Consider the following 25554-nt stretch of genomic DNA (forward strand, 5'->3'; position numbering starts at 1 on the left):
AGTATTTGATTGGTGTATGTGTCAAGCACCATATTGGGTTTCTTTTGTTATTTTGACTTCCATCTATCATTCGAAATCAATTTCAAGTTTCAAGCATGTGAATTGTGACCAGTAAAGAAAGGCCCTTGAAATCAATTTATTAGACAGTAGCTAAAAAAAAGCCTAAATAAAACACAAAACGGTTGGTCAGTTTGTCGTGACGACTTCAATTGAATACATGTGTAAACACAAGTACAGTATAATGTGTATCTGTGTGTGACAGTGTTAAAACAAAGCACATTAATTAAGACACAAAGCAAATATTGCATTGAAGGCACCAAAAATGCCTCCATGGCTCATTACCCCCGTCTGACATTTTTCCACACTCACATGTCTGCCGCTGAATGTGAGCAAAGAACAATCCGTTCCCTTTGGTAGGGATCACATGTTATTATGATATGCTGTTTTTTTTTTCTTAACCAAACATTCCCAGAACAATGTTTGTGTGGTTTTTGCCTTTTAAAAAATCCACAAAGTTGAATTCACAAAAAAGTATTCATTCTGAGCTTGTCCTGGCAATCCACAAAAACGCTTGTCGTGTATAATAATTATCACTTGTTCCATTGCTGGAAAAACATTTATATAGTTCCTTTTCTTCCCCTCCAAGTTTATGCGCCCGTTCCTGTTCAGCACAATGGCCTGCTGGTCAGCATCTGCTTTACAGTCCTTAGGTTTGAGGTCCAAATCTTGTGGCGATTTCGGTCTCACCATGCTAGCCAGAGTTTACTAACCAGACTCACTTTAACTCACTCGCTCATTCTCAAGGATCTATGGCTGAATTTGAACAGGAAGACAGCCATTTTGGGTAGAGATTTTGCCCCAAATTAGTCATAATATAAATAGATGAACTAGACATATGGGAGATGGTTTAGTGCAAAGCTTTTTTGGCATCTGATATGGGTGGAACATGAGCACCAAAAATGACCGCTTATAAGGATTTTTAAAACTAGGGCCTGCCCATTCAGGTGAATTATCGATTCTGTAACCTTGGGGTTTTTGATACTGAAAAATGATGATTGGCAATATGGTTGAAAAATGACAAATCAGAAAATGTTTCATGGGACTCAACAGGAGTGTGTGGTAATTCATGTGAATAAACCAGGAATTCATTACATCTCCTCTTTAATTCCCATGGAAATTTAACAGAAACTTTCCACACTATCCCAACTCTATTTGGCAGCCATTTTGTGTTCATTGTTTTGCACCTGAAGGCACAGAGATCAGCTTGGACTGGTGCGGTCTCCCTCATGTGACCAAGAGTAAACGTCGAGCGGGAATGCACCGGATGCAGTCAGCGAGCAGACCAAAAGAAAGCAGAAGAAAAATACAAGGCTCAGAAAAGAGTTCAGTCCTAACGGCCTGCTCACATGCGGCACGTCTCCTCAGCTTCCGAGGAATGGCGTCGCCGGGACAAATCCTTCCAGCCTACATCGTGGTCACGGTCCTAGCACGGGTGGTGCTGGCGGTGGAGGCGCATGGAGGGCCGCAGTTCGGTGATTCGCTGGCGCAGATGGGACATGAACTCAAACATGGTGGCAGCCAGACTCTGGTGGATGAGGTAGCGCGGTAGTCGACCCTGGGAGGAGACAAGCCCCTATTTAGTTTTCAAATTGATTCAATAAATTTGAATGATTCTAATAAAAAACTGTAAATGATGACAAATCAAGTCGATCTCTCAACTTTGAAATGAAAGCCTGCTGACTACTAAATCAGTACAAGCACACATGTACCAATTTGGTCACAAGGTGGTGCACTACGACAAGCCACGGAGCCAGACCTATTCCTTACCTTCAGGTCTGTGTTGAGGATCCAGATGAAGGTGCAGACGGAAGGGTTGCTGCTGGATTTGAGAACCACAAATCCGCCTGGACCGTTCTCTCCCCTGTTGTGCAAAACGTCAGATGAAATCATAGTGGCACGTCGACAGAAACATGAAATATTTTGTCGCTTGTTTTTCTGACCTGACATAACGCCCACAGGGTGCTTTGGCATCGTGATCGGTGGCCATGCCGGCAGAAAGGTAGCAGTCTCTTTTACGCTCCACCCGTCGGACATTTACAAAGTCCCTTTGTGGACAAAACACATGATTTGCGAAACACAGAGACGCTAAAGAGTAGCGAGCTAAGATGGCGGCTAGATACCGAGGGGACACCACTCCTCCGGCCGCCCCGGCTGAGACGTCATACGTCACTAGAGTGTTGTCGTCCACTCGCTGAAGGATCTGAGGAGGAAGAAAAGAATAACCCTACTTCAACTATATAGTTGAGATTGTTTATAAACTTCACTGATTAAATCATGTAAATGTATTGCTGCGTACAATTAGTGAAGCCTTCTTCCAAGAAAAAGAAATCAACTAAGCAAAGGTCACCTGACAGGCAGACACAGTCCTGTTCCATAAGACCATCTTCTCGGGCTGCAAAATGACCTCCTGGTACACCAGCTCAGCGGGACACTGCATGAAGGCCTGACGAGACAAAAACAACAACCTCACCAAATATGCCAAGACCGGAAACAGCATCAAATGGTGCTGTAGCTTGAAAACCTTGCTGTAAGACAGTAAATACAATCATTTCATTTCAACAATATCATTATTACAAATCGATTGCTCAGATATTTGCATTCCCTCATTGTACAGTGCACTATAAAAAGTTAAAAGTTTAGAAGTTTACTTTAGTCGCATTTAGAAGAAGTTGCAGCAAATTGCCTTTGAAATTTCAGGAAAAATTCCAAGTCGCTCGAATACACTTGTTTTATGGTTTAATATGACTAAGAATCGGAATAAAACTAAAGTGTACCAATAAAAGCTCCTATTTTCACGAGAACTATGATGGCTGAAGCTTTGCTTGGAATTTCCTTTAATTAATTACGATTAGCAAACAAAGCGGTAAACCCTCTTGACACGGTATATCAACGCACATCTTTAACAGTAACTACATTGTCCCCTGCACATCAACTGCGACGTTAGTTTGCGCATGCTGGTCTTTGCTACGCTCTCACGCCACCAGTCAGCAGGAGAGCACCCTCTGTTGACTGTTTCCCGTAATAAATTTGTTCAGCAAAAGCTTTCATGCGGTTGATGATATCACTCGGATTAAAGTGGAAAAGATGTGACCTCTTTGGTAACGGCGGCGTGCTAACTGACAATTAGGCGAAGATAAATGATTATCATAACGGGGTCAAATGATTTAAAATAGCTCAACTCGCCATGTCAGTGCAAACCAAGAAGATAATAGTGGAATGATGTCAACAGGACGTGGGTTGCCAGCAATGACCTCCCTCACCTTAAGTATGAACGTCTTGCCGTGGAATGGAATCTCCAGAGTGTAGACGGAGTCGCCCGCATCCTAAAACAGCACATGAAATAAGTTCAATTTTCCCCTCAGAGTGATTATGAAAATTAAAGCTGCTGAATGTATTTTAGCACAATTATTTATCGGATTTATTATGCCATAATATTTCGTTTTAATAGGTTAGGCTTATGCTAAAACAAAACTCAAATGAAGCATAAATGATGAGACGGTTTGGCAACTTCAACTAGAGCTGTGAACTGACTCAATTTTGGCTTTCAGTCTTTTAAGAATTCACTACGACAACTTTACAAAATTCTACTTACTAATACTAATACTAATACTTTTTTTTTGCCAAGACAGGATTCTAAATTGCGAATGTGATTGAAATACTTGTTTTTTCTACGTGAACAGTTACACGAATTTGACTACTCACACTGTTCTTCTCAAACTTCCAGTTTTCCTCCTGGGTGAGGATCTGCTCGACGATGGTCATGGCCTCGCGTCCTTGTCGAACAAATTCTTTCTCCTGCAGCGAGAGGACAGAGATGAGGGCCGTCACGTTGATGATGAGACAGGATCTGACTTGGGGTACCTGTGCGGTGACGGCGCGCCGTCCGAGACCCTCCTCGTCAAGATCTTCCTCAGAGCCTGCAGGAGGGGAAAGATCATGAGCAAATAGGATGGGGGGGGGGCACAAGCTCAGACGGCATTACCTGCAACCGACTCTGGCGGTGAATAGAATTGTCCATCGGACACGGCGCGAGGGTACAAAACAGGGGCACGCTCGCAAGCCGCGTTCACCGCCGCTAAGTAAGCTGAGGAAAAATGGTCGAATCATCAAAAACCTTGCTTTTATTTGGGGATACTTTTCATTGGATGGTCGCCATCCACCTCGCTCGTCGTCCACCTCCTGCGGGAGGACCTTGAAGTCCAGGAACCAGGTCTCAAGCCAGGCCACCACGAAGGACGTGATGGGTAGCACGTAACCAAATGCATTCTGGGAGAGAAGCTGGATGAACCCAAGACAGGGTGATCAGCATGCGGGTCATTCCAGAAATACGGGACATCCCACCCATCAAATTTGAAATCATTCACATAAAAATATTAAACCGTGCAAATTTAATTTAAATTTCTTATGTTTGGTTGTATTTGTTACATTGCTGTCTCTTGCAACTGTGGGATGTGAAACAGTCTTTTTCATGAAAAGTGTGTCCGACAACATGCATGCAACCCTGTACCATAACCTTTTTAGCATGGTAGAAGAAGAAGTGCATCACATGATCCACTGGAACTGACATCATCAAAAAGGTTTCTAAAAGAATGGCTGGAGCAAAAAAAAATGTCCTTGATTCTATTTTTATATTTACATAAAAATGTTTACATAAAAAACGTCCTCCAATTCTTGAATGACCCAAATAATGTCAACAGGGGTCAAAAGGTGAAAGGTAGCAGAACGTTCTCATTTGCTCTGTCTCTGGAGCGCTTTCAGATACACTCACGCAGAAGTGAAACTGCTAATGAGGTGGAAACTGAGAAACCTGCATGACACCACACACAGAAAAAGAAGTCGCACTCACATTTGAAACGATGACCTTCACTACGAGGAAGACGCTGGTCACGAGTGTGGTGACCTGCAGGGTGTTTATTTTAAGCTTTTACATTCCTAATGATTTGGAAATATGCGACGTGATTGGAATTTTGTTTAACATTCCAAGGCGACTCACCGCAATCACCCACCAGTGCCTCAGCCGGAAGGCGGCGTAGCCTACCTGCAGACACAGGAAGCGGAACAGCCCAAGGAGCTGTCAACAGGAAGAGGACATGTAACTTGTTATTTTTACCCTCAGAACACACTTGTGATTTTGGATACATATCACAGCCTATCATAGGAACTACAGATATAAGACAAATTTGCACCCTAGTGGCTGCAAACGGAACACAAGTGGGTATTTGAAAGTTTAACAGGGATTCTGCAGGTATCAGCATTTTTTTTTTTATTGCTGTGTGAGGAACTACATGTTTTTCTTTTCAAATTAAGAGCAAATGAATTGTACCACTATGCAACTTCTAGATTGTGTTATAGTCACTCCTTTGGAAAACATTGTATTTATTATGTTGTCGTGAATGACACATTTTTCCGGCAGACAAAACAGCGCACCATTTAAGCCTTTTTTTTCATCTAAAAAGATGCTGTACTGGTTCAGGGGTATTTGGTTAAAAATATTTCATAGGGGGTACATCACTGAAAAAAGACAGAGCAGACACTTAGGGTAACAACTGGAAAAATGATCTCCAGTCACTTACGAAAATGTCAAAAAAGGAAGACCTAAAGTTGTAGTGGAGGACTTCCTTTTCCAAGCTGTCCCAGATGGTACTTGAGATCTGCATGAAGAGTTCAGACACAGATTGGTCAATGTTCAATCATATCATCTCAAAAAAAAAAAAACAATAAAAAGGACAAAAATAATCAAAACGCTCTCTCACGTTGAGCTCGATGATCCACAGCAGCGAAATAAAAAGCAGGTCGAAAGTGACAAAAAGACAGAAGGTGCGGCGCACATCCGAGATGAGTCTGCGCTCGGCGGGTGGCGGCAGCAGCAGGTACGGGGACGGCAGCGACAGTGAGGTGGAATATGACGCGTTCAGTGAGGCAATGGCGGGCAGGCTGCCCCCGAACTCCCCGTACTCTGCGCCCGGCATTTTCCCCGCACTACCTGAAAAACCAAACACAGAAAACTCTATTGAACACTTTTGACTTAGTGGAAAAAGTATGGAGAAGTTAATATTACTAGTATTTCCACTTGCAAAGCAAAAGTGAAAAGTGAAGTGGAAAAGTGAGCTTGATCCGACCGACAAATGAAAAGGCACAAAAATTACATTACATAAAGTATTGTTAGAACAGCGGACTAATGTCCAGATACTTTTGTTTTCTGTCCATGAAGATGGAGATAAGATTAGATAAGTTTTTACAGGTTTTTCTTTGCTAACTATACAAATTGCAAACATGAAAAGATTGCGATAATATCTTGTTAATAATGACAGATTTTAAGCATGTTAACTTATTCGTATAACGTATTTTCATTTTGACACTAATGGGGAACATCGCCAACAATGAATCACAACCTCTCAATCCTGTTTCTATTATCTTTTGCGGTAAACAACTAGCCTTCTTCATTAGTCATCATTCCACATTTCACATTGTAATCACAACTTATATTAGACACCGCAATTATTAAAATGCAAAAGTAATCTTCTTGTTGACAATTTAAAGTCAAGAGGAAGTTAGCAATAAAAATACAAAAAAACATATACAGTATACACATATACACAGGATATCCGTGTACTCTATTGGTTAAGTTTCGAATCTGAATGTAAGGTAGGTTAGACAGCTACCACACTCCGAACAACATATTATAAATTAATCCGTGAAGGAATACATAATAATGTATGAATATTTTTTTTAGATATTGACCAAGTGTTTCAGTCTCTTACCAGCTGCTAGCTGCCACCGTTAGCTCATAATGGCTAATATACCTTCCTTCCTTGGCTAGCTGTGTATGTAAGGCTCTATAAATTAAGGTCAACTCGCGAACAAACATTGTTAAAACACACTTAGGACTCACACCTTTATTTAAATGACAATAGTTCATGTTTTTAACTTACTTGTTTTATCGCTTCATCATCGCAATGCCAAGTTTCCCGGACAGTCTTACGACCTTCCAAAGAAGAAACATGAAAACGAAAGATAACTCCCCGCGTCGTCTGCTGACTCCAAATCACGTGATCACACCGCCAGCGTGCGCCTGCGTGCTGCCGGATTGATGTTTTTATTGAAATCTTTTACACAAGCAAGAGGGAAGTATCGTGTGTGGGATTACTTTATAACATTATAAGGTTACTTGATAACATGGTGGGGTTACGATTTTTACCTGTAATTAAACGGTCTGTTTTGTTGGTTAATTTCGTTTATCCCCCGCGTACCACGCCCACTACACCCCTGTGCAAATGTGAAGAAACGGAACCGAAACTGTAAACCCAAAGACCATCTGACAACTGTGGTCGTGGGGAAAACATGGCAAAGAGAGTAATGAACACACAACTTCCGGTTTCGTTGGCATTAGTAAGGTAACATGAACTGCGTGCTCTACCCTTTTTTTCTTTAGTCATTTCTCAATACCATATTTTAATAATTGTGACGCAAACTTGATCAACAACCACTTTGTGCGATAACAAATGGATAACGATTTGCTATATTTACTTATGAAAAAGAAAGAAAGCTGTCTTTCGGAGTAAGCTAGTTTATTGGCGTTGCTTCAAATAATGTATTATGAAAAAAAAACATATATATGTATATTGATGTACTGTACATTACAGTGCTTCGCTTTCTGAATGAATATATAAAAACAACCACAGCTGTCACAAAATGTTGTTCATAAATTTGAACATAGCATTTCAATAAATGAATACAGTGAATCGATGAAAACTCTGCATGCGTTCAGACAATTAAGAACACCCTCAAAAGTCGTGTATTTGTTGAGCCATGGCAAATAAGACAAAACTCGTAAGGGAAAATGTTTTATTCTGACACTATTCTTTAAAGTTGGTCACTTGAAAACAACCACCAGCAATCACATTTAAAAACAAGCCAACAGAAAACCAAAATAAAAGAGCGGTGACCTCAGGCATCCCCATTGACCAGAACGGATGGGAAATGAGGAAATCAAGTCAAAGTAAATGAGTTGCTTTCATTCAGTCAGTATATTGTTCAGTTATCATAATTTTTTTTTGTTTTGTTTTATTTATTTATTTTTTTACAAACAAAAGCACGATAACATGGGGAGTTCAGGAAAGCGGGGTGCATTTTGTTGAAATATCTGTCAGATGGTAACTATGATGAATGTTACTATGATGATACATTGAATTACAAACCTGTCTGAAGATTTTAGAAAAATGACTAGAAAAGGAACCAGAAGATTTGATGACATGCGAATTGCAGAACATGCGAGGTAGCTTCGCCCTTTAAAGGTTCATGACCAAAAACCTAACGACACACTTGCTATGCTAATGTTACACAATTGTGGTGTGTTATTAAAACCACACCGAGTGATTTTTTTTAAGGTTATTTAAATCTCAGTTTGAAAATTACTGATTTGAAAGAAAAAAAAAAGGATGGGTTCAAATGCAATAAATTGTCATTAATTGTAGCCACTAGATGGCGGTAGACGCAGACTAATAATTGCTGAAGAGGCCATTTAAAATACTGTACAGTGGAACCTGCAATGAATTGTCGGTCAAAAAATGTTTGTAGTGTATAATTTATGTCTCAGTTGAATGCTTGTTGCTGCTGACAAGTTAATGTATCATTATCAATGCTCAACCCCCGGGACTTGTAAACACGTCCACTTAAATATAAAAATCAAACTCGGTCTTGTGGTCTGTTCTTCAATTATGTTTTTGAACTGAGCCTAAACTGAAATGGAAACAAACAAACATACACCTAGTTTTACTTCAAACTCAAGCATTTCTCTCCCTTATAATCAAAACTGCCCTTCCCAGATTAATGCCTACTCAATATCATCTACTTAAAAGCTGTGCTGGTACCAATTCTAATAAACGTGACATAAAAAGAATGATTATTTTGTTATTTGTTTTTAACTAATCAACTGGAATCCACTGGTTTACTGCCATTGATATGTAGTATTTTTTTTTCCAGAATTAGACACAATTTAATTTGACTTTTGGAACGGATGAATGACTTTGTTTAATATGAAGAACTTCCAATGCAGAAAAACAATTTAAAAATCCACGAAATGCTCTGATTGTGTAAAAAGTTCCACTGTACCAAAACAGCACATTTTTAATCGACTTGTTTTTGTTCAGGGATGAAAATTTAGTATAGTTTAGTGCTTACATTGCTCTTTATGAAGGAAGCCAAGTGCTGTTCAGTCCTTTAGGTTGATATCAAAATCATGATATCCTCAGATACTGCCCAGTGACTTGCTCTTCTCCGTTGTCCCCCGGCCTTCTGCCCCTTCCTCACCCTCCTCCTCCTGCTCCTCCACCTGCGACGCTTGGATCAGACTATCCGTCTCCCGTGAGCTGGCAGCCGCTTCCGACTGGTCGCCAGCCACCGTCTCCTGGTGGTCTAAGCCTGGAGAACAAGTAGTTTTACTTTTTTCAGTTTTAGGATTACGTTGGCAATGTATTTGGGAGGGGTGGAAACACAGAATGGTCTGGAAGAGGGAGATTAAACACAAATAAAAAGGAAGAATACACTCCATCAGTCAATATTGCTATTCTTGCACAGTGAAGCTGTTTTTTTTTTTTTTTTTGTTCTCCTTTAGACAAATCCAAAACAGAGTATATTGCCCCCTTTTGGCCTGGAGTTTGTAATGCTCAGTGGATAATTTTGCTTAAAACCAGTGGTTCTTTGACTTTTTAGTCCAAGTACTACCTACAAATATGTTTGTCTCGCTGAGTAGCACCACTAGCTACACAATAGCTAAATTATAAAACTATAGTTGTATTTCATCAGTTACTTACGTACTCTTAACTCTACAAAAATAGTCAATCAAAATCACCTACTCCCTCTTAAATCATATGAAATACGCCACATAAGTTACCTAAATACCCTTAAATGGACGGAATACTCCCTAAAAGACATTCACAAACTGAGCTGTGATTGGTTGTTAGTTTTCCGCAAACGCAGTATAGCTCAGGATGTTGTATTTAGAAGAGTGGGGCTGAATAGAACATTTTGGAGTTGAAGTCTCCTTTAATGCTTCTAAAATCTACAAAATATTTTGTGAAAAGTTACCGGAATACGTCCAAATTTACTTAAATCTTACCAAGTGTGTAAAATAAATAGAAAATACGCATTATCACCAGAATCTACAAAATAGTCTCTAAAAGTTACCAAGATACTTCTAAATTGACTTAAATCTTCCCTAAAATGAAGATTCGTTTTTTTTTGTTTGTTTTTTCCACACAAGGAGCCTACGAGAAGGAGCTCATTGGTACTCATACCACACTTTTGAGACATAGTTTACATTCACAATATTTTCACTGAGAAACAGGTAAACCAGGCCTATACTGGAGTCAAATACTATTACTACTTATTGAAATTTCCAATTGCATGTAGGTGCTTAAAATACAGAACCTGATTAGGATGCTGCCCCCTAAAGGCCCGGAGTACAAAATGTTGGCCTCAACTTGAAAAAAAAAGTGCTTTTTCAACCTTAAAATAAAATAAGAATAGAAGTACAGTACCAGCCTGATGTATCAAATATGACAGTTTATCTTACGAGATGTAATTAGCCCTCCCACCCCATGACACAAATAGACATATCATTTATGCTAGCAGATCTAGCGGGTGTATTCTTCCTTTTATGGCAACTAGAAACAAAAATGTGTGCAGCGCATTTGCCAGCAGCCCAGTTCGACGTTGGAACGAGAGCCTCCTCCTCACCAGCAGCAATTTCTGGGTCGTCATCCTCCTCGCCCTCACGAGGGTCCTCCAGAGGAGGGTGGATGCCGAGGTTCTGCAGATGTGCCTCGGCCATCTTCTGCACAGCTACGCACACACAAACACGCACAGACGCAAACACACGGGGAGGTGACGACACACTAACACAAGGATAAGACGGGGATGGTGTTTTGTTTTGACCACGCTTCAGCTCGCTCTGTTTTCTCATAACAAAAATATCACTGTATGGTATTTGTTATGTCTTACGGCACGTTGTCAAATATTTGTCTGAAAACGGATGTCTCTCTTGCGTTTGTACATCAGAGCCAAATCCCCAAAGTCAAACTTATCGGGCCACTTTAGTTATTTGGCCAGTTAGCCACATACTTGTCTTTAGCAGTAAAAGACAAACAAAATTCAAAGAAAGTATTAAAAAAATAATGCAAAAAAATCTTTATAATATTTTAATATGTAAATGTTGTTTCTATTACAATTAATATCTTAAAGCACACATTTCCATCAGCTGTTGACTGAAATTGACGTCAGGTGCTCAGAATCAGGAAACGACCAATCATAGCTCAGTTCTTGAACATCACATGACCAAACCCAGAAAACAGCTGAGCCGTGATTTGTCTTTACCTGAGCCTTAAGCACATGTGGTCATTTTCAGTCAACAGCAAGAGAGGAAAAAAAACGTGATTTTACATGGATCAATAGTACATAAATAGATTTAGATATTAAATCTAGACCAAATATGAACATTACGTAGCTAAAAAATGATAAATAAGTTCCCCTTTAAGCTGCTGATGATCCAAACTCCCAAAATTGGAGAAAATATTTTGAAAAAATGTGCCACAAGTATAAGAATAGTAATAATGCCCCAGGTCAAAGTGATCCGCGGTGTATTTAGTCACCCAAATGTGCCTGAAATGTGTGTAATCTAAATCCAATGTTTTGTTGACTAGTCACTTGTGTTTATTTTTCAGGAACAGCACAAATGTCTCTGGGTCAATATGACCCGCAGATGTGTTTGTGAATCATTTTACTAGAAAATGTAATATATAGATATTGATATCTATATATATATCTAAAACTTTCAAATGGGTCAGTTTGAGCCACAACATAACAGAGGTAAAAGTTAAAATAAATGCATATAAACTACTAAATAAAAGATCATTAATTTAACTACTTGCAAATAGAGTTTTAAATTACAGAACGGTGTTCACTTCAACTTGAAAACACTCTGAAGAAAAAGTCATTGACGTAAATGCTACTATGTCAAAACATAGAGGTCCAAGGTTTAAGTTCTCATATTTATACAATTGAATCCTGATCATACACAATTTCATTATCAAGAGTTGTTCCTGACAGCGATGTTTACCATCAACAGGTTCATTGGACTTTCCTTTGCCACACTGACTCACCCTCTTTTCTTTCTTTTATAACATTGCCTCTCTATTCCACTGGGTCACCTCGCCCTCCCACCTGCCTCCTCCCTCCTTCGCACCGCGTGGGCCGCACACCCGGGCGCTGCGTCGGGTCACCTATTTTGGTAGAAGGCCGCTTACGCAACCTTGGCATGGCACGCGGCCTCACGCTCTCAATGGGCGACGAATGCGATGCAGGTGCGAGACATCTTGTGCGCACTCTGGACGCTTCACACAAAAGAGTCTTTTGTGTTAATGTATGCATTTGCAGTATGAGCGAGCGAGCGAGCGAGTGAGTGTGTGCGTGGCACAGCTGTACACACAACTGACTGTAATCCAGGATGATCCACACTCACACTCACAGCTGTCCCATTCTAATCCCCCGCCCCCTTCCCTGTCGCACAAACATACACAAGCTGCTGTCACGTTCACACTCAAAACAATTGCGTGGGACACAACTGACTAAAATCAATTGCTAGCCAAAAGTGGCAAAGACATGTGAAGTTTGTTACTTTTACACAAGCACAATTTGTTAGAATTACAATTATTAAACACAGATTGCGACTTCAAAGTAGGGATTCATAATAGCTTCCTACCCTGGGGTACGCTTTGCCGTTAGTGTTTTAAATTGTGGTTCTAAGACAGGATGAAGAGCTTTATCAAGAGTTTAGCTTTCAAATTAGGGTGTCGGGTCTGCCTGTGGGGTTGTTTGCGCAGATGTAAAAGGAGAGGTAAGCTCCTTTCTTCCTTCGCTGCTGCCACCCATTCCTAAATCCATGATGACTTCCATCATCCCTAATTTTCTTTCTTCCTGCCTTTCTTCCTTCCATCATGCATACATTTAGCCATGATTCTTTCCATCCTTCCTTCCTTTGATCATAACTTTCATTCTTCTCTCCCTCTCTCCTTCCTCCCATCATCCGTTCTGTCTTTTCTTCCATCCATCCATCCATCCATCCATCCATCCATCCATCCATCCATCTCTAAATCATGACACATTCTATCCTTCTTTCTTTTAATCATAACCTTTTCCTGTCTCACTCTTCTTCTTCCATCCATCCATCCATCCATCCATCCATCCATCCATCCATCCATCCATCCACCCATGATGCTCCCATCCTTCCTTCCTTTTTTCAAAACTTTAATTACCTCCTTCCTTCCTTCCTTCCTTCCATCCATCCATCCATCCATCCATCCATCCATCCATCCATCCATCCATCCATCCATCCACCCATGATGCTCCCATCCTTCCTTCCTTTTTTCAAAACTTTAATTACCTCCTTCCTTCCTTCCTTCCTTCCTTCCTTCCTTCCTTCCTTCCTTCCTTCCTTCCTTCCTTCCATCCATCCATCCATCCATCCATCCATCCATCCATCCATACAAACAACATGCTTCCGTCCTTCCTTCCCTTGATCAAAACATTCTTCTTTCCATCCTTCCTTTCATCCTCAAATACGGGTAAGTTAAATTTCTGCTTTTGGACCAGCTTGTGTAATCCAATAAAACATTTTTCGAGGCCTTGTTTGTATGCACCGTGAAGCGTGGCGGTAAAACAAATCAAAGGAATAAAAACACAAGGTCAAGTCACACACACGCCCACACAGGCATACACACACTCGCGCTGACCTTTAAGTGATGGAGGCTGGTACACGTTTGGATTGACTCGCTTTGGTTTGAGCACGCCATTCTCCCCAACGACCCACTGTGCGACAGGGAGACAATTAAAAGACAAATAAATATAGTTCATCTTATTATCTTCTACGTTTGTTTTCTTTGATATTATAGTAAATATTGAAATAAGACTAGAAGAAAAAACATTCATCCACCAATTTTTTCATTACTTAAGATAACAACCATTTATAAGCGCATCCATGTAAAATTACTTCTAAAATGATTTCAACAAGATAAAAAAACAATTTGAATTTAATCACATGCATCAAATTTAAAATAATTGATAGCATGAAACACAACTACAATAGTAACAAGAAGCTCGACTTCACCTTTACCTGATGGCTGGACTGGTCGTCCTCAGGCGACGTATGATCGGCTACTCTGAAGAGTGTGGCGGGCGTCGGCCTCCTGCGCCGAATCTGCAAACGGACACACATGTCAAAAACATTATGATCCATCAAACGGCAATATATTTTAAAAAGTCTGTCTTCATCATCATTTTTGGGAGATATTTTTTCCACAAAGTGGAAACCTACCTGTTATAGGTTTATGTATGTTTTTTTTTTTTTAATTTGAGGCACCGCAGAGAAGAATTATGTGAAAATAGAATAGAATAGAATGCCTTTATTATCATCGCACGGCAGTTATTGTCCTGTTGGTGCATATTAAATAAATATGAACAATAAATAGAATAGATATCATAGTTCACAAGAGTGTAAGCGTTCTTGTTATTTTTAAAGTGTTCTTATTTTGTTGTTGTTCAGAGCGGTAATAGCTCTGGGGAAAAAGCTGCCCTTGAGTCTGTTTGTTCGGCGTTTATGAGCCTTGTAACGCTGACCAGAGGATAACTCCTTCAAAGCATGGTAATTCGAATGAGTTGTGTCTCTGATTAATGTTCATCATAAAATTATGGCTAAGGTTAAAAATCATGAAAAAAAAACAAACAAAACAGCATTTACTTTGCAAGCAAAACAGCTGGCTAGCTAGCTGCACATAGCAACTACAGTACGCCATATAAAGGCTGATGCTAACAAAGGCACTCAAATCTACATTTGAGAACAAATTAAGGTGTCTGTACTATAGCGCTCAGTCTTTTCACATTTTCACATTTTAACTATTTTTCAATATTGGCAGGAATGTGTGGAGATGCCAGATAATGTAGCTTAGCATTCCCACGCACTGGAGGACTGAGGCTGCCACATCCAGGAAACATGTTGGATTTGATGAAACGGGCCAGCACGCACAGCTTAGCGGCGAGCGAGCCAGCCAACCAACCTTGGCCATGACATGAACCTTTGCACACTTCATGAAGGGAAGAGCGCAAAGGGGAGGGGGAAATTTTGCGCGAGTGTTGCCAAAGCAGAGCGCACTATAGAACTTTGCGACACAACAACACACCCACGCAATCGAGAGTGAATTACTCCCTTGGCTGTGACGTCACAAGTAAGCCTTCCGACGTCCAACTTCCTGTTTACCATATTTCATGTCTGGATCTCCTTCCCGTCCATCATCTGAGCGTGACACCGCTGATTATGTTAACACAAGTGTGTTTCCTTTCCTCTTTCTGCTCAGGGATTATGAAATGGCCTTCCTGTTGACCACGCCCGTTCCTAAGTAAGCCCCCTGACCATTGTTACGTCGATGCCCTGGCAAGGTGAACCCCGGCCCGGGGCTTTGTGGCGGCTGCCACCTGCTATCGGCAGCCGGAGGTGGTTCAGACTGACGCCAGATGCTACCCCCTTTATAGAACAATGAATCAATTAAAAATCTTAGAAAATACATAAATAGTTAGAAACAAACTGTTAAAACATTTGGCAATAAAAACACTTCACTTATCTAGGCATTTCCAGTTGTTAAACAGTTCATATTTTGGCTATACTGTACTCAATCTTATAACTGAAAATTACATCACCTGTACGCAAGATTGAGTTAACAACCAATCAAGGCTTAGCTTTTGAACACATGACCGACAGCTGAGCCATGATTGGTCTTAACCTTTGAGCACATGATTTCAATTTCACTCAACTGCAAGTTGCAAAACGCACACATAAACAATAATGAAAAGATCAAAATATCAAATTAATGATAAACGAGAACATTAACGTAAATTTCAAATGTAAAGCTGACTGGACTTAAAGGGATAGTGTGTAGGATTTAGACTGTTTTTCATTACGGACAGCAGGATGTGCTGCAGGTGCTGCATTTACCATTGTCCATAGTTATAACAAACATGGCCGCCTCCGGAGAAGTGCCACCCCCATTGTAATATCATTTAATGATAACTAGATCTATTATTATATTTAAAACTTACTGTTGGTCATTAAGAACATATTCATTTGCATGTTTTTTAAATTTCCAGTCATTCAATTTAGTCCTGTTTAATGAAAAAAAGTCTAAATCTTACACACTGTCCCTTTAATGTGTATTCAGGAGAGCAGTTTTGGAGTCCAAGATGGTGGACCAAATGGTGACAGAATTACTGGTATTGTGTTGGGTCAAGTCAGTAAACTTGCGCTAGCTTACCTTAGGTTATCTGGACAAGCTAACTATTGAGTTAGCTTGTTGTTTCCTTCATAAAGGAAACTAACTTTGGGCCTCAAACAATAATTAAAAGTCATGAACGGCCAATTGTTAGTCGATCTCTGTATATGTCAGTGGTTTTCTCACCTAACGCCTAAAGTATACCAAGCTAGCATTTCTGTTGAGCATTTCACCTGAGCTTTGAGCACGAGATGAGATGTCATTTTCAGTCGACAACATAAAATGTTTATATATGCATTCATTGTACATAAAATAATTTCGTTATTCTATTATTATATACTATCTGTTTTCTGCTGAAAATGACTAAGTATAAATATAAGAACTCATTATTAGATTAAATTATCATTTCAATTTTGACATTTTGCATTTCATATATTATAATTCAAACATTAAATCACACTATTAATGTAATGTAAAACAACACATTTATTGGACAGAGGAATATTGCATCAGAACCGCTTCACTATAGGCTACAGTACATCATATTGTTATTACTTTAAACATTGTTACTGTACAATTTGGTGAAATATAGTACTGTACATAAAGTCCCCGTACATACAGTACAAGCACTTGGAAATCAAACACAAATCCAAAGTACATGTGATGCTGCATCACATGGGACGACGGCCATGATGGCAATTCCGATAGCCGGGCGGCCGCACGACACAAACACACTCGAGTAATTCTCTAGCCTTAAAAACCAGTCTGCTCAACACCGCTTACGTAATAATTGTATGTGACTTCCTCATTTGTGCCAGCGGTAGAGGCGTGGAGATTACTACGCATTATCCCAGCCGCTTCCCCCTCCCGCCCCGATCCTCCAATATGACCATGCGCTCTTCGGAATTGAACACGTTGAGGTACGGGGCCGATGTGGGCCTGCTCCCCGAGCGAGGCGACGGCAGGCCTATAAAAAGCAGCGTCACGAGGACAATATAAACTAGATCACAGGGGGTCTCTGGGGGACTGGGACAGAATCTTGAGAAGAATCAGCTGTGCGATACGCACCTTAAGAGGCAGCCAATGGTCTTGGTTCGCACCCTTTGATCGTCATCCTAATACTGTACTTCCATGGGCTTGTACATAGCTAACTAGCTAGCTATCTCACCCTCATTATTATTATTGTTTTATATATATATATATATATATATATATATATATATATATATATATATATATATATATATATATATATATATATATATATATATATGTTAGGTTTATGACCTTCTCCACACTTTTATTAACTGTTAACCGATACTCTGATAAACACTTCCTGAGACTTTAAAGTTGATGATTCAAGTAGTTGTGTAAACACTGATTTTGTGGTGACACAATTTAGAGGTGCAACAATTATACAACAACTAATCAATAATCGTGGATACATGGGTAATTATTTTGGAAGATCGACCAATCGGTTATTCAGCCTCTTGACAGTTACTATGATCAGATTTCTTTAGGCATTTATGAAACTGATTGTCATTGTGTTGAATCAAAATTAGGCATTTATAAGTATCCACTTATATTTTGCAGATAATTGACTAACATTTTTGCTTTTTTTCTGATGTTACAGATTTAACTGCTAACAGACAAATAAAAACATGGTCATGCATCTTCTGCTGTCTATTTGAAAAAAAAGTTGAAGCCCTAATATGTATACAAAATAAGCAAGTGAGTTGTAAGTATTATTTTAGTCCACTCAGGTTCACTATCCTCACGTTTTACACTGTAGTAACTTTAATTGTGTCTGGCTTTCATAGGTGGAGACTGGCCTTCTGAGTGACTTGGTTGACATTAAACGAGAGTTTAGTTGTCTGACTTTTAACTGTCGAACCCAATGGCCTGTGTGTTTATTATTTTTTTACTGTTTGTTCAATTCAGCAATTGAACCAGCAGCCTCTGCAGAATACACTAAATATTTGCCATCTTCTTATCAGGTCCATCTATTGGTTCAGAAGTGCAGTCATGCACTCTCACAGCAGATTATTTACTTCCTGCCCCTCCGTCGTTGTGATCCTTCCATCAGCGTGAACGTGCAAAAGAGCACCAGCAATTAAGCAATGTTGACCTTTCCCTCTGGACTGCAAGCCCCCTCCTGTTTCCACAACCCAATGAGGTCTGCAAGTAACCCCATGCAGTCTCCAAATGGGAACAATTTAGCAACTCGGAAAGTATGTTGATGCTTAATTGTATTCATTGCAGCGCCCAAGGGCTGGAAAGGTTTTCGTCCAATCAATAGACGCCAGTGTGTACATACGGAACATATGTAACCTGGTTAATGTGCCTTATATAGCGGTTGACTGCAACTAGGGCTGTAACAATTGAATATTATCGATAAACAGACATCCTACAGATCATTTGAAACATGTACTGTGTATTCAGATAAGAAAAATAACAAAAATATTATTTGATGAGTAAAATAGATGTGTAAACACAGAAGACCTAACACACATCCCATTTAAATATGAATGACCAACTTTTATTCATTTATGATCAATTTAAACCGTGCTTAGCAGCAAACCCCCCATAAATTTTGGTCTAAATTTGAGTTAGCTTGATTTGTTGAAATGTGATCAGTAGGAACGGCAATTGTGTGAGGCTGTCACCATTAAAGGGAGTCATTTACGCCAAGTATGCCAGCCTATGTGGAGCACTCAAGCAATGCTAGCTAGGGGCTAATTTATGCTAGACACAGCAATAACGGAGCCTTGGCCTCTTGTAAACACTGGTAACAAGTGTTGTATGTCAATGTCACCTTAATTAATTCTTTTATTTGGCGATTGATTGCGATTTCGGGACAATGTTCTCTTTTTTGTATCCTTATTTGTAGCGCTTGAGTGCTGCTAGCTAGTGGCTAATTTATGCGAGACCCAGCCATAACAGCGCCTTAGCCACTGGTAAACCCTGGCAACAAGTGCCGTATGTCAAAGTCAGGAATAAAGTTATTTATTCACAGCTTGAGTTGGCGACTGAATGCGATTTCTGAAGAATGCTTTATTGTTTTTTATTGGTCGGGAATGACAGTCGCAGTAAAAAAATGAGTCAAGCACTTATTGTGCAACATGCTGTTGAGAACAACATCAAAATAAAAGTGTACCAAGGCATTTGTGTCCATATATTATTTAGTCAAGTAAGGTTTATTTTGAAATTGCCCAGCTCAATGTTTTCAATGTGCTTTTTATTGTTATGCATAGCAAAAACAATTGTTGCAGCAAATGGCTTGACAAATTTTCAATAAGAGGATATCCAAGGGAAAAAGATGCTCGAGGTGCTTGAATTACTCTAAGACTCATTAATAAAGTAACCTGTAATCGAAGTCTGTTACTTTTAAAATCATATAAGTACTTTTTTAAAAGGATAATCAATAATCAGAAATCAGATTACCTTTTCTAAGTGTAACTACATCAAGACTGGTTTATGGTCGGATCATTTACAACTTATGTTAATAGAAGCGCAAACTACCAGTTAAATATGCTTTCCACCGCTGGTCAGACTGGGAAACAAATTCATTGTGACACCGGAGGATTTTCAGGATTAAGCCTGCAGACAAAGCTCAGACAAAACGGTTCCATGAGCACGGAGAGCGAGCTGGGCTATCTATGGTACGCCGCGCCGGTTGCGGTGGAGGTCAAGGTCGTGACAATGCTAATTACGAGCACGACCGTTGCCCGAGTATTCATTTTGATTCAAATGAACAGTATCGCTCATTATGTCGAGGGTCTCACAGCCCGGGTGAACTTTGGCTCCACTACGGGCCAGATGAATAAACAGATCAGCCGCGTAGTACAGCATCTGGAGGGGCTCTCCAATAACCGACCCCCACTTACTTCCCTAAATAGACTCTATTTAGACCCAGTGGCACAATGATCTCATACAAGAACCCTCCAGCATGCTTGTAATGAGATTCAGGTAACAAGGAGATGAAGGGAAAAAGGGGTTAGCGTCACAACACTACGTTCTCTTCTTCGCGCGCCTTTTGCGGTGGAGAGCTGAAGATAAACATAGCGGTGTACCAAAGGGTTTGTTCCAGGTCCAAACAAAGGACAGCGTAGTCACGACACAACAAAAGACTGTTGACGGTCGTGAGATTTTCTAAAGGCCGTTACGTCAACTCATTAGCCGCGCATATTACGTCTATTTTGTGCAAATTCATTTTGTCAGGACCCTAATTTGCTTCTATAAAATCATGTATGACTTTGGACACTTTATTAGCGACGTACTGCAGGTAGGTAGAGATGAATGCAAGCATTCAGTGAAAGGTAGTGGAAATATATATTTTTTTTTGCAATTGCAACTGATCAATAATATTGAATATGCCGTGTTTTTTGTGGTTCTGACATCACTTGTCTTATTGAGAAAAAATATGAGAAAAAGGCTACCTAAAATCTGAGTTTACATTTAAGTTAAAAAATGTTGAACATCAAAAAAATGATCAAACTTGGTCCATTATTAAGTAGAAATGCTGAGATAGTCAACAGCAAGCCTGCAACCCTAGGGAAAATGGACGATAAATGAATGTGTTATTTTCTTATGTATTTTCTTATATATATATATATATATATATATATATATATGAACGCTAAGGCTTGGTTTTGACACTTTTGGAGAGTAATGAATACTTAAGCAGTATCAATACTATAGTGATGGTTGTTACGGTTGTAAAGAGTTAGAAAAAAATGCAGGTATTCAATGAATATTATGTTGATAAAAATTGATTATTTACATAAGAGAGAAAAAAGAGCAGGATTCGCACTTTTATCTCTAATTGTGACTATAAAGTACAGTATATTCAGTGTAAAGTCATAATTCTGACTTTCAAAGTGAAAATTTTGAGACCAAAGTCAGAATTCTTAGAAGTGTAAATGAATGTTTAAATAGGATTTTTGAAAGAAAAGAAACATGAAAAACCCAATTAAATTTGTATAAAATCAGTTAAACAGGATCTTGTCGATATAAGTGCTATGCTATTAATCTATCTCAATTCCCACAGATGCTGTTTTTAATTTTAGGTTTTTAGTTTCCAACTGCAACTATTTAAAGAGGTGTAGAACTCCACTGCATTCTATTGACAGCTGTAATTTTAACACGCTTAAAACTGCTCAGTTTAAAAAAAACAACAACTAAATATCAGGTTAATTTTAAGATAACACCCTTCAGGCTAAAGTTCAGAGAAATAGAGAGCATAAATAAACATGCTTCAACCACATTACTTATGTACATTATGAGCGAGGTCACGAATTAGAGATTACAACCCACGTGTCGAGTTTTGATGGATTGAGGATGGACGGTCGGGAGTGAAAATGACTAATCCCATTTGTTTGTCAATCACACCTCAAAGCACTCATTCCAAAGGACGCGGTGGACTGGACGCAACGGTGGCGATCCAACAGCCAGATCTGCGACAAAAGGGCCCGACTGTAATGACAAAGTCATCTCCAGATGTTCCCTGTGCTTGATCCGCCATGTTTGACTTAATCCATCCCCTCCCCTCGCCGTCATGGCCACCACTGTTGTTCTTGTCATGTACGATGAGCGGACGCGCATTAGGGCCTCGATTAGTGTATGTCCAATCCTGTCGTACGCCGCTGAGCGGGATAGCGACACCCGAGGAACGTCGTAGGCCTCTATGGTGACGGTGCATATACTCAACAAGTTTGTGTACACTATCATCAACATGCAGTACACGTTCAATATTGCTGCTTTTACGCTGTTTACACAATAAACAAGTTTATATGCATGCGTAAGCTTTATGATTGACATCTTTTAGAAAGAGATGGGTAAGTACCAATACAAGGTATTGATACTGGGTCGATGCAAGCCTATTTTCAGGGTATCGAGTACTCACAAAAGCTGCCGATAATAGTCATAGGTGCCCATTTATAGCAGTTCTACCTATGGGTGTCAGATTAACAGAATAATTGCAGTTAATTACAGTCAAAGTTAAGGTTTTATTTTTTTAATCACATTAATCTAATTTTTAATCTCTAATTTTATGATTTCTTTATGTTGAATACATACGTTTTATGCAACAGGCTTTTTGTGCTTGAGTTGTTGGGGGTTGGAAAATTGAAGAAAGGCATGAAAATGGAAAACCATATAAGAGTTGTTGCCTCAACGGCAATTTTAACAAAGATAGTCATTTGCATTTTTTGTAAGAAAGTTTAGCCTACCACATAAATGTAAAGCAGCCAGTTGTGACTGCAGCCAGCGCTAACAATAGCATCAAATATGTTAATATAGCAAGTCGAAGCTCTCTGCCAAACCAAAATTGAGATCGCTCCTCGTTTGAGCAATTGTGTGACAGACAGGATGGATGAGTTTTTAAATGGATTTTTAATCTTAATTTGTAATTATGATGGTCAAAACTAAAGGTTGCAGCACGCACTTGGGACTAGTCTCAAAATATGCGATTCAATGTAATTCAATGTATATAAATTTTAAAATTAAAAAAAATGACAGGTTTTTCTCAAAATTTTTTTGGTTGCGAAAATGAAAAGAGATGAATGAGATCAATTTAATATCTCAAATAACCTATCTCTGAATTTTATTTGATCTCATCACCATCGGTTCTACCATTAGGAAGGAAATGACATGTATGCAGACAAGTTTTTTCTACGTGAGCTGCATCCATGTCAATACCTTCAAATTCCTATTAATATTTCTGTAACTATGTTTATAGGGTTAATATTAATGCTTAGAGTTCATTGTTGGTGTGTTGCTATCAAAATACACAAATTTTCTGCATAGCTAACAAGGTGTTTTTCTCTTTTAAATGTCATCCGTTGGCCAGTTTAATTATGTAAGTGATTTTAGTTTACTTGAAAAAACTCCAAACCGCATCTTGAAATCCTCCTAAATTCTCCGAGGACATTCCAGCGGTGGATCAGCCGCCTCTTTCCCAGCATGCTTCGCGCCACCCATCAAGATGCGACGTGTGCAGGTGTGTGCGTGTTGACAGTTGGCTGGACCTCTCGTATTTGCCCACAAACACGGCTGGCCTCAAAGGTCGCCGTTTGACGTTTGACCCAGAGAAAATGGACGCCGTGTGGGCGAAATCCTCAAACGCACACGGAGCGACATAATAGACTGGTATCGTCTGGTATCATCTGGTATCGTCAGTCGGTGAAAAACGGAGATCGATGCAGTCATTTATTTTATCTTTGGGCAAATAACTTTCCCCTTGACAATCGTGCTATGTTTTTGTGACTTGGATGCAAACGTTGGGACTATGAAGTGCCCGCCAGGTCACTGAGTCTGAAATCCAAACAACCAAGAGAACTAGTCTCAAATTGTGTTTTCTCATTTTTGACATCATAAATTAGTGCGTCATTGAGGTCGGGTTGGAGAGTACATGCAAAGCGCATATACATGACAACCAGGAAGTGAAGATTCTCTTGTACCGAGATATTTTCCTATGATTTTGTTCCCCTTCTGTAGATTCATGACACATGTGCATCTCTCAATCAGTCAAAAGGAGGCATTATATTTTTGTGCAGGTGTTCCTAATGATGTGTCCGACGTTATGTCCAAACGGGCACAAACAAAGGAGTCGTCCATTAGAGTCGACCTTTTCAGTCGTCTGCCGAGAGGGAAGCTCGGGGCGACATTGTTGTCCAGCCCGTCCCCATGGTGACCAGGCGGCTCGGTTTTACGAGGGGAATACAAAAAAAAAGCGAGTTTCAGGGTATCCCGAAAGCAAAAGGACCAGAAGTCGGGTGCCGCTGATACTTGTAAAAAAAAAAAAAATAAAACAATTTTGGGGGATACGAACCATCATTCAGTTGATTTATTGGCTTTGATTTGTGGCCGCGGACTTGAGGTAAAATTGCTTGTCATCTTAAACTCAGCTTCATTTAGCTAAATTGTGAACTATTATTTCAAAAGAGGCTCCAAGCAGTTTATTGACGCTCCCAGTTAAAGTTTACTATCATACGAAAACAATACTGACAATCAAATAATGAGAAACATACCTTGTTTTCTTTGTTTGTTTTTTTAGCATGCTAGCTTAATGCTAACACCTGATAGTATCTACCTTGCGATTATGTGGTTCATGTTGTTATCTTACAGTGAAAGAACCGGTGTCAGTTTATTAAAAAATATCTTGTTCCAGAAAAAAACATATTTTACAGGGAGCTGGAGCCAATTAATTGAATTTCAATTCATTTCAATGGGGAAAAGTGATTTGGGATTTACAGTTGGAAGGCACGCCACGACAAAATCTGCTAGCTAAAAGCTGAGCGGCAATATATTTGGAAAGTAAAAAAGCAGCGAGACTAGAACATGAGACTAATAGACTTACTTCACAAACTAACTAGTTGAAATTGATGTGTGTGTGTGTGTGTGTGTGTGTGTGTGTGGGGGGGGGGGGGGGGGGGGGGGCATTGCATGGGATCAAAGTAGAAGAAAGGAAGGATAATTAGCGACATGTCCAAAGCTACAGGGTCAGGTCCAATGGTGCAGAAAATGATGAAGAGGAAGAAAAAAAAAAAACAGGTCAAGATGAGACACTAATCTCATCAGGAAACAGCAAGAGGGAAATGTCACCATCATTTCTCAACATTCTCAAGTAGGCAGATAAAAAGTTGTTGAGACCTGCAAAATTACTGCGAGATACTTTGAAAAAGTTTTTTTCGTCAACGCTGGTCACTCACCATCTCAACTTGCCGGGGGTCCAGATTGGTGGCCGCCGAGGCCGGGACGGCGAACTGGATCTTCCTCCGCTCTTTGGGTTCCAGCTCTGTGGACACAGAGGGCTCCATGGCTCCTGGAAACGGAGGACCTGCTGATCCTCGAGACCAGAGAAGTCCGCCAGTTGCTAAAAACTCCGCTGCGGTTCCTCCTCTCCGCTCAACCTGTGTGGCAGAAGCAGCAGTCCGTCGGTTGGTCCTCACATGAAGCTGAATGGGGAGGGAGGGAGGGACAGTGGGGCGGCACACAAAGGGGGGAGGAGGAAGGGAGAGAAAGTGAGAGAGAGAGAGAGGGATGAGCGTTTTACTTTCTATCTCAGCTGAAGTGGATTTGTGATCAGAGAGAAATGGGGGGAAAAAAAATAATCTCATCACGTCAGCTGAGCCTCTTTTGGCCTCTTTTTGTGAATGAGAGATTGGAGCCGAAGGGGCGG

At 39.9% G+C, this 25554-nt stretch overlaps 2 protein-coding genes across 5 annotated transcripts; both read right to left on the reverse strand.

Annotated features, from left to right (window-relative positions):
- Nucleotides 1–98: 98 nt before the first annotated feature.
- Nucleotides 99–7106, reverse strand: stard3 (StAR related lipid transfer domain containing 3). The gene is made up of 15 exons (XM_088437968.1): nucleotides 6993–7106; nucleotides 5814–6043; nucleotides 5634–5711; nucleotides 5054–5131; nucleotides 4907–4960; nucleotides 4221–4338; nucleotides 4043–4144; nucleotides 3922–3977; nucleotides 3763–3855; nucleotides 3321–3383; nucleotides 2408–2503; nucleotides 2181–2260; nucleotides 2001–2105; nucleotides 1828–1921; nucleotides 99–1615 (listed from the first exon to the last, which is right to left on the reverse strand). The coding sequence occupies exons 2-15, from the start codon at nucleotides 6027–6029 to the stop codon at nucleotides 1484–1486; spliced, it is 1365 nt and encodes a 454-aa protein (XP_088294094.1). The 5' UTR covers nucleotides 6030–6043; nucleotides 6993–7106; the 3' UTR covers nucleotides 99–1483.
- Nucleotides 7107–7891: 785 nt separating this feature from the next.
- On the reverse strand, nucleotides 7892–25330 carry ppp1r1b (protein phosphatase 1, regulatory (inhibitor) subunit 1B). 4 transcript variants are annotated; one of them, XM_088436770.1, is made up of 5 exons: nucleotides 25085–25330; nucleotides 14228–14311; nucleotides 13848–13923; nucleotides 10798–10902; nucleotides 7892–9480 (listed from the first exon to the last, which is right to left on the reverse strand). In XM_088436770.1, exons 1-5 carry the CDS (start codon nucleotides 25190–25192, stop codon nucleotides 9308–9310), a joined length of 546 nt encoding a protein of 181 aa, XP_088292896.1. In that variant the 5' UTR covers nucleotides 25193–25330; the 3' UTR covers nucleotides 7892–9307. The 4 variants fall into 4 exon arrangements, with proteins under 4 accessions (XP_088292896.1, XP_088292895.1, XP_088292898.1 ...); XM_088436769.1 differs by having other exon boundaries at nucleotides 14222–14311; XM_088436772.1 differs by lacking the exon at nucleotides 10798–10902.
- Between the last annotated feature and the right edge of the window lie 224 nt (nucleotides 25331–25554).

The sequence above is a fragment of the Hippichthys cyanospilos genome, chromosome 16 (assembly GCF_059441005.1).
Source record: "Hippichthys cyanospilos isolate Australia breed blue-spotted pipefish chromosome 16, RoL_Hcya_1.0, whole genome shotgun sequence".
Lineage (NCBI taxonomy): Eukaryota > Metazoa > Chordata > Actinopteri > Syngnathiformes > Syngnathidae > Hippichthys > Hippichthys cyanospilos.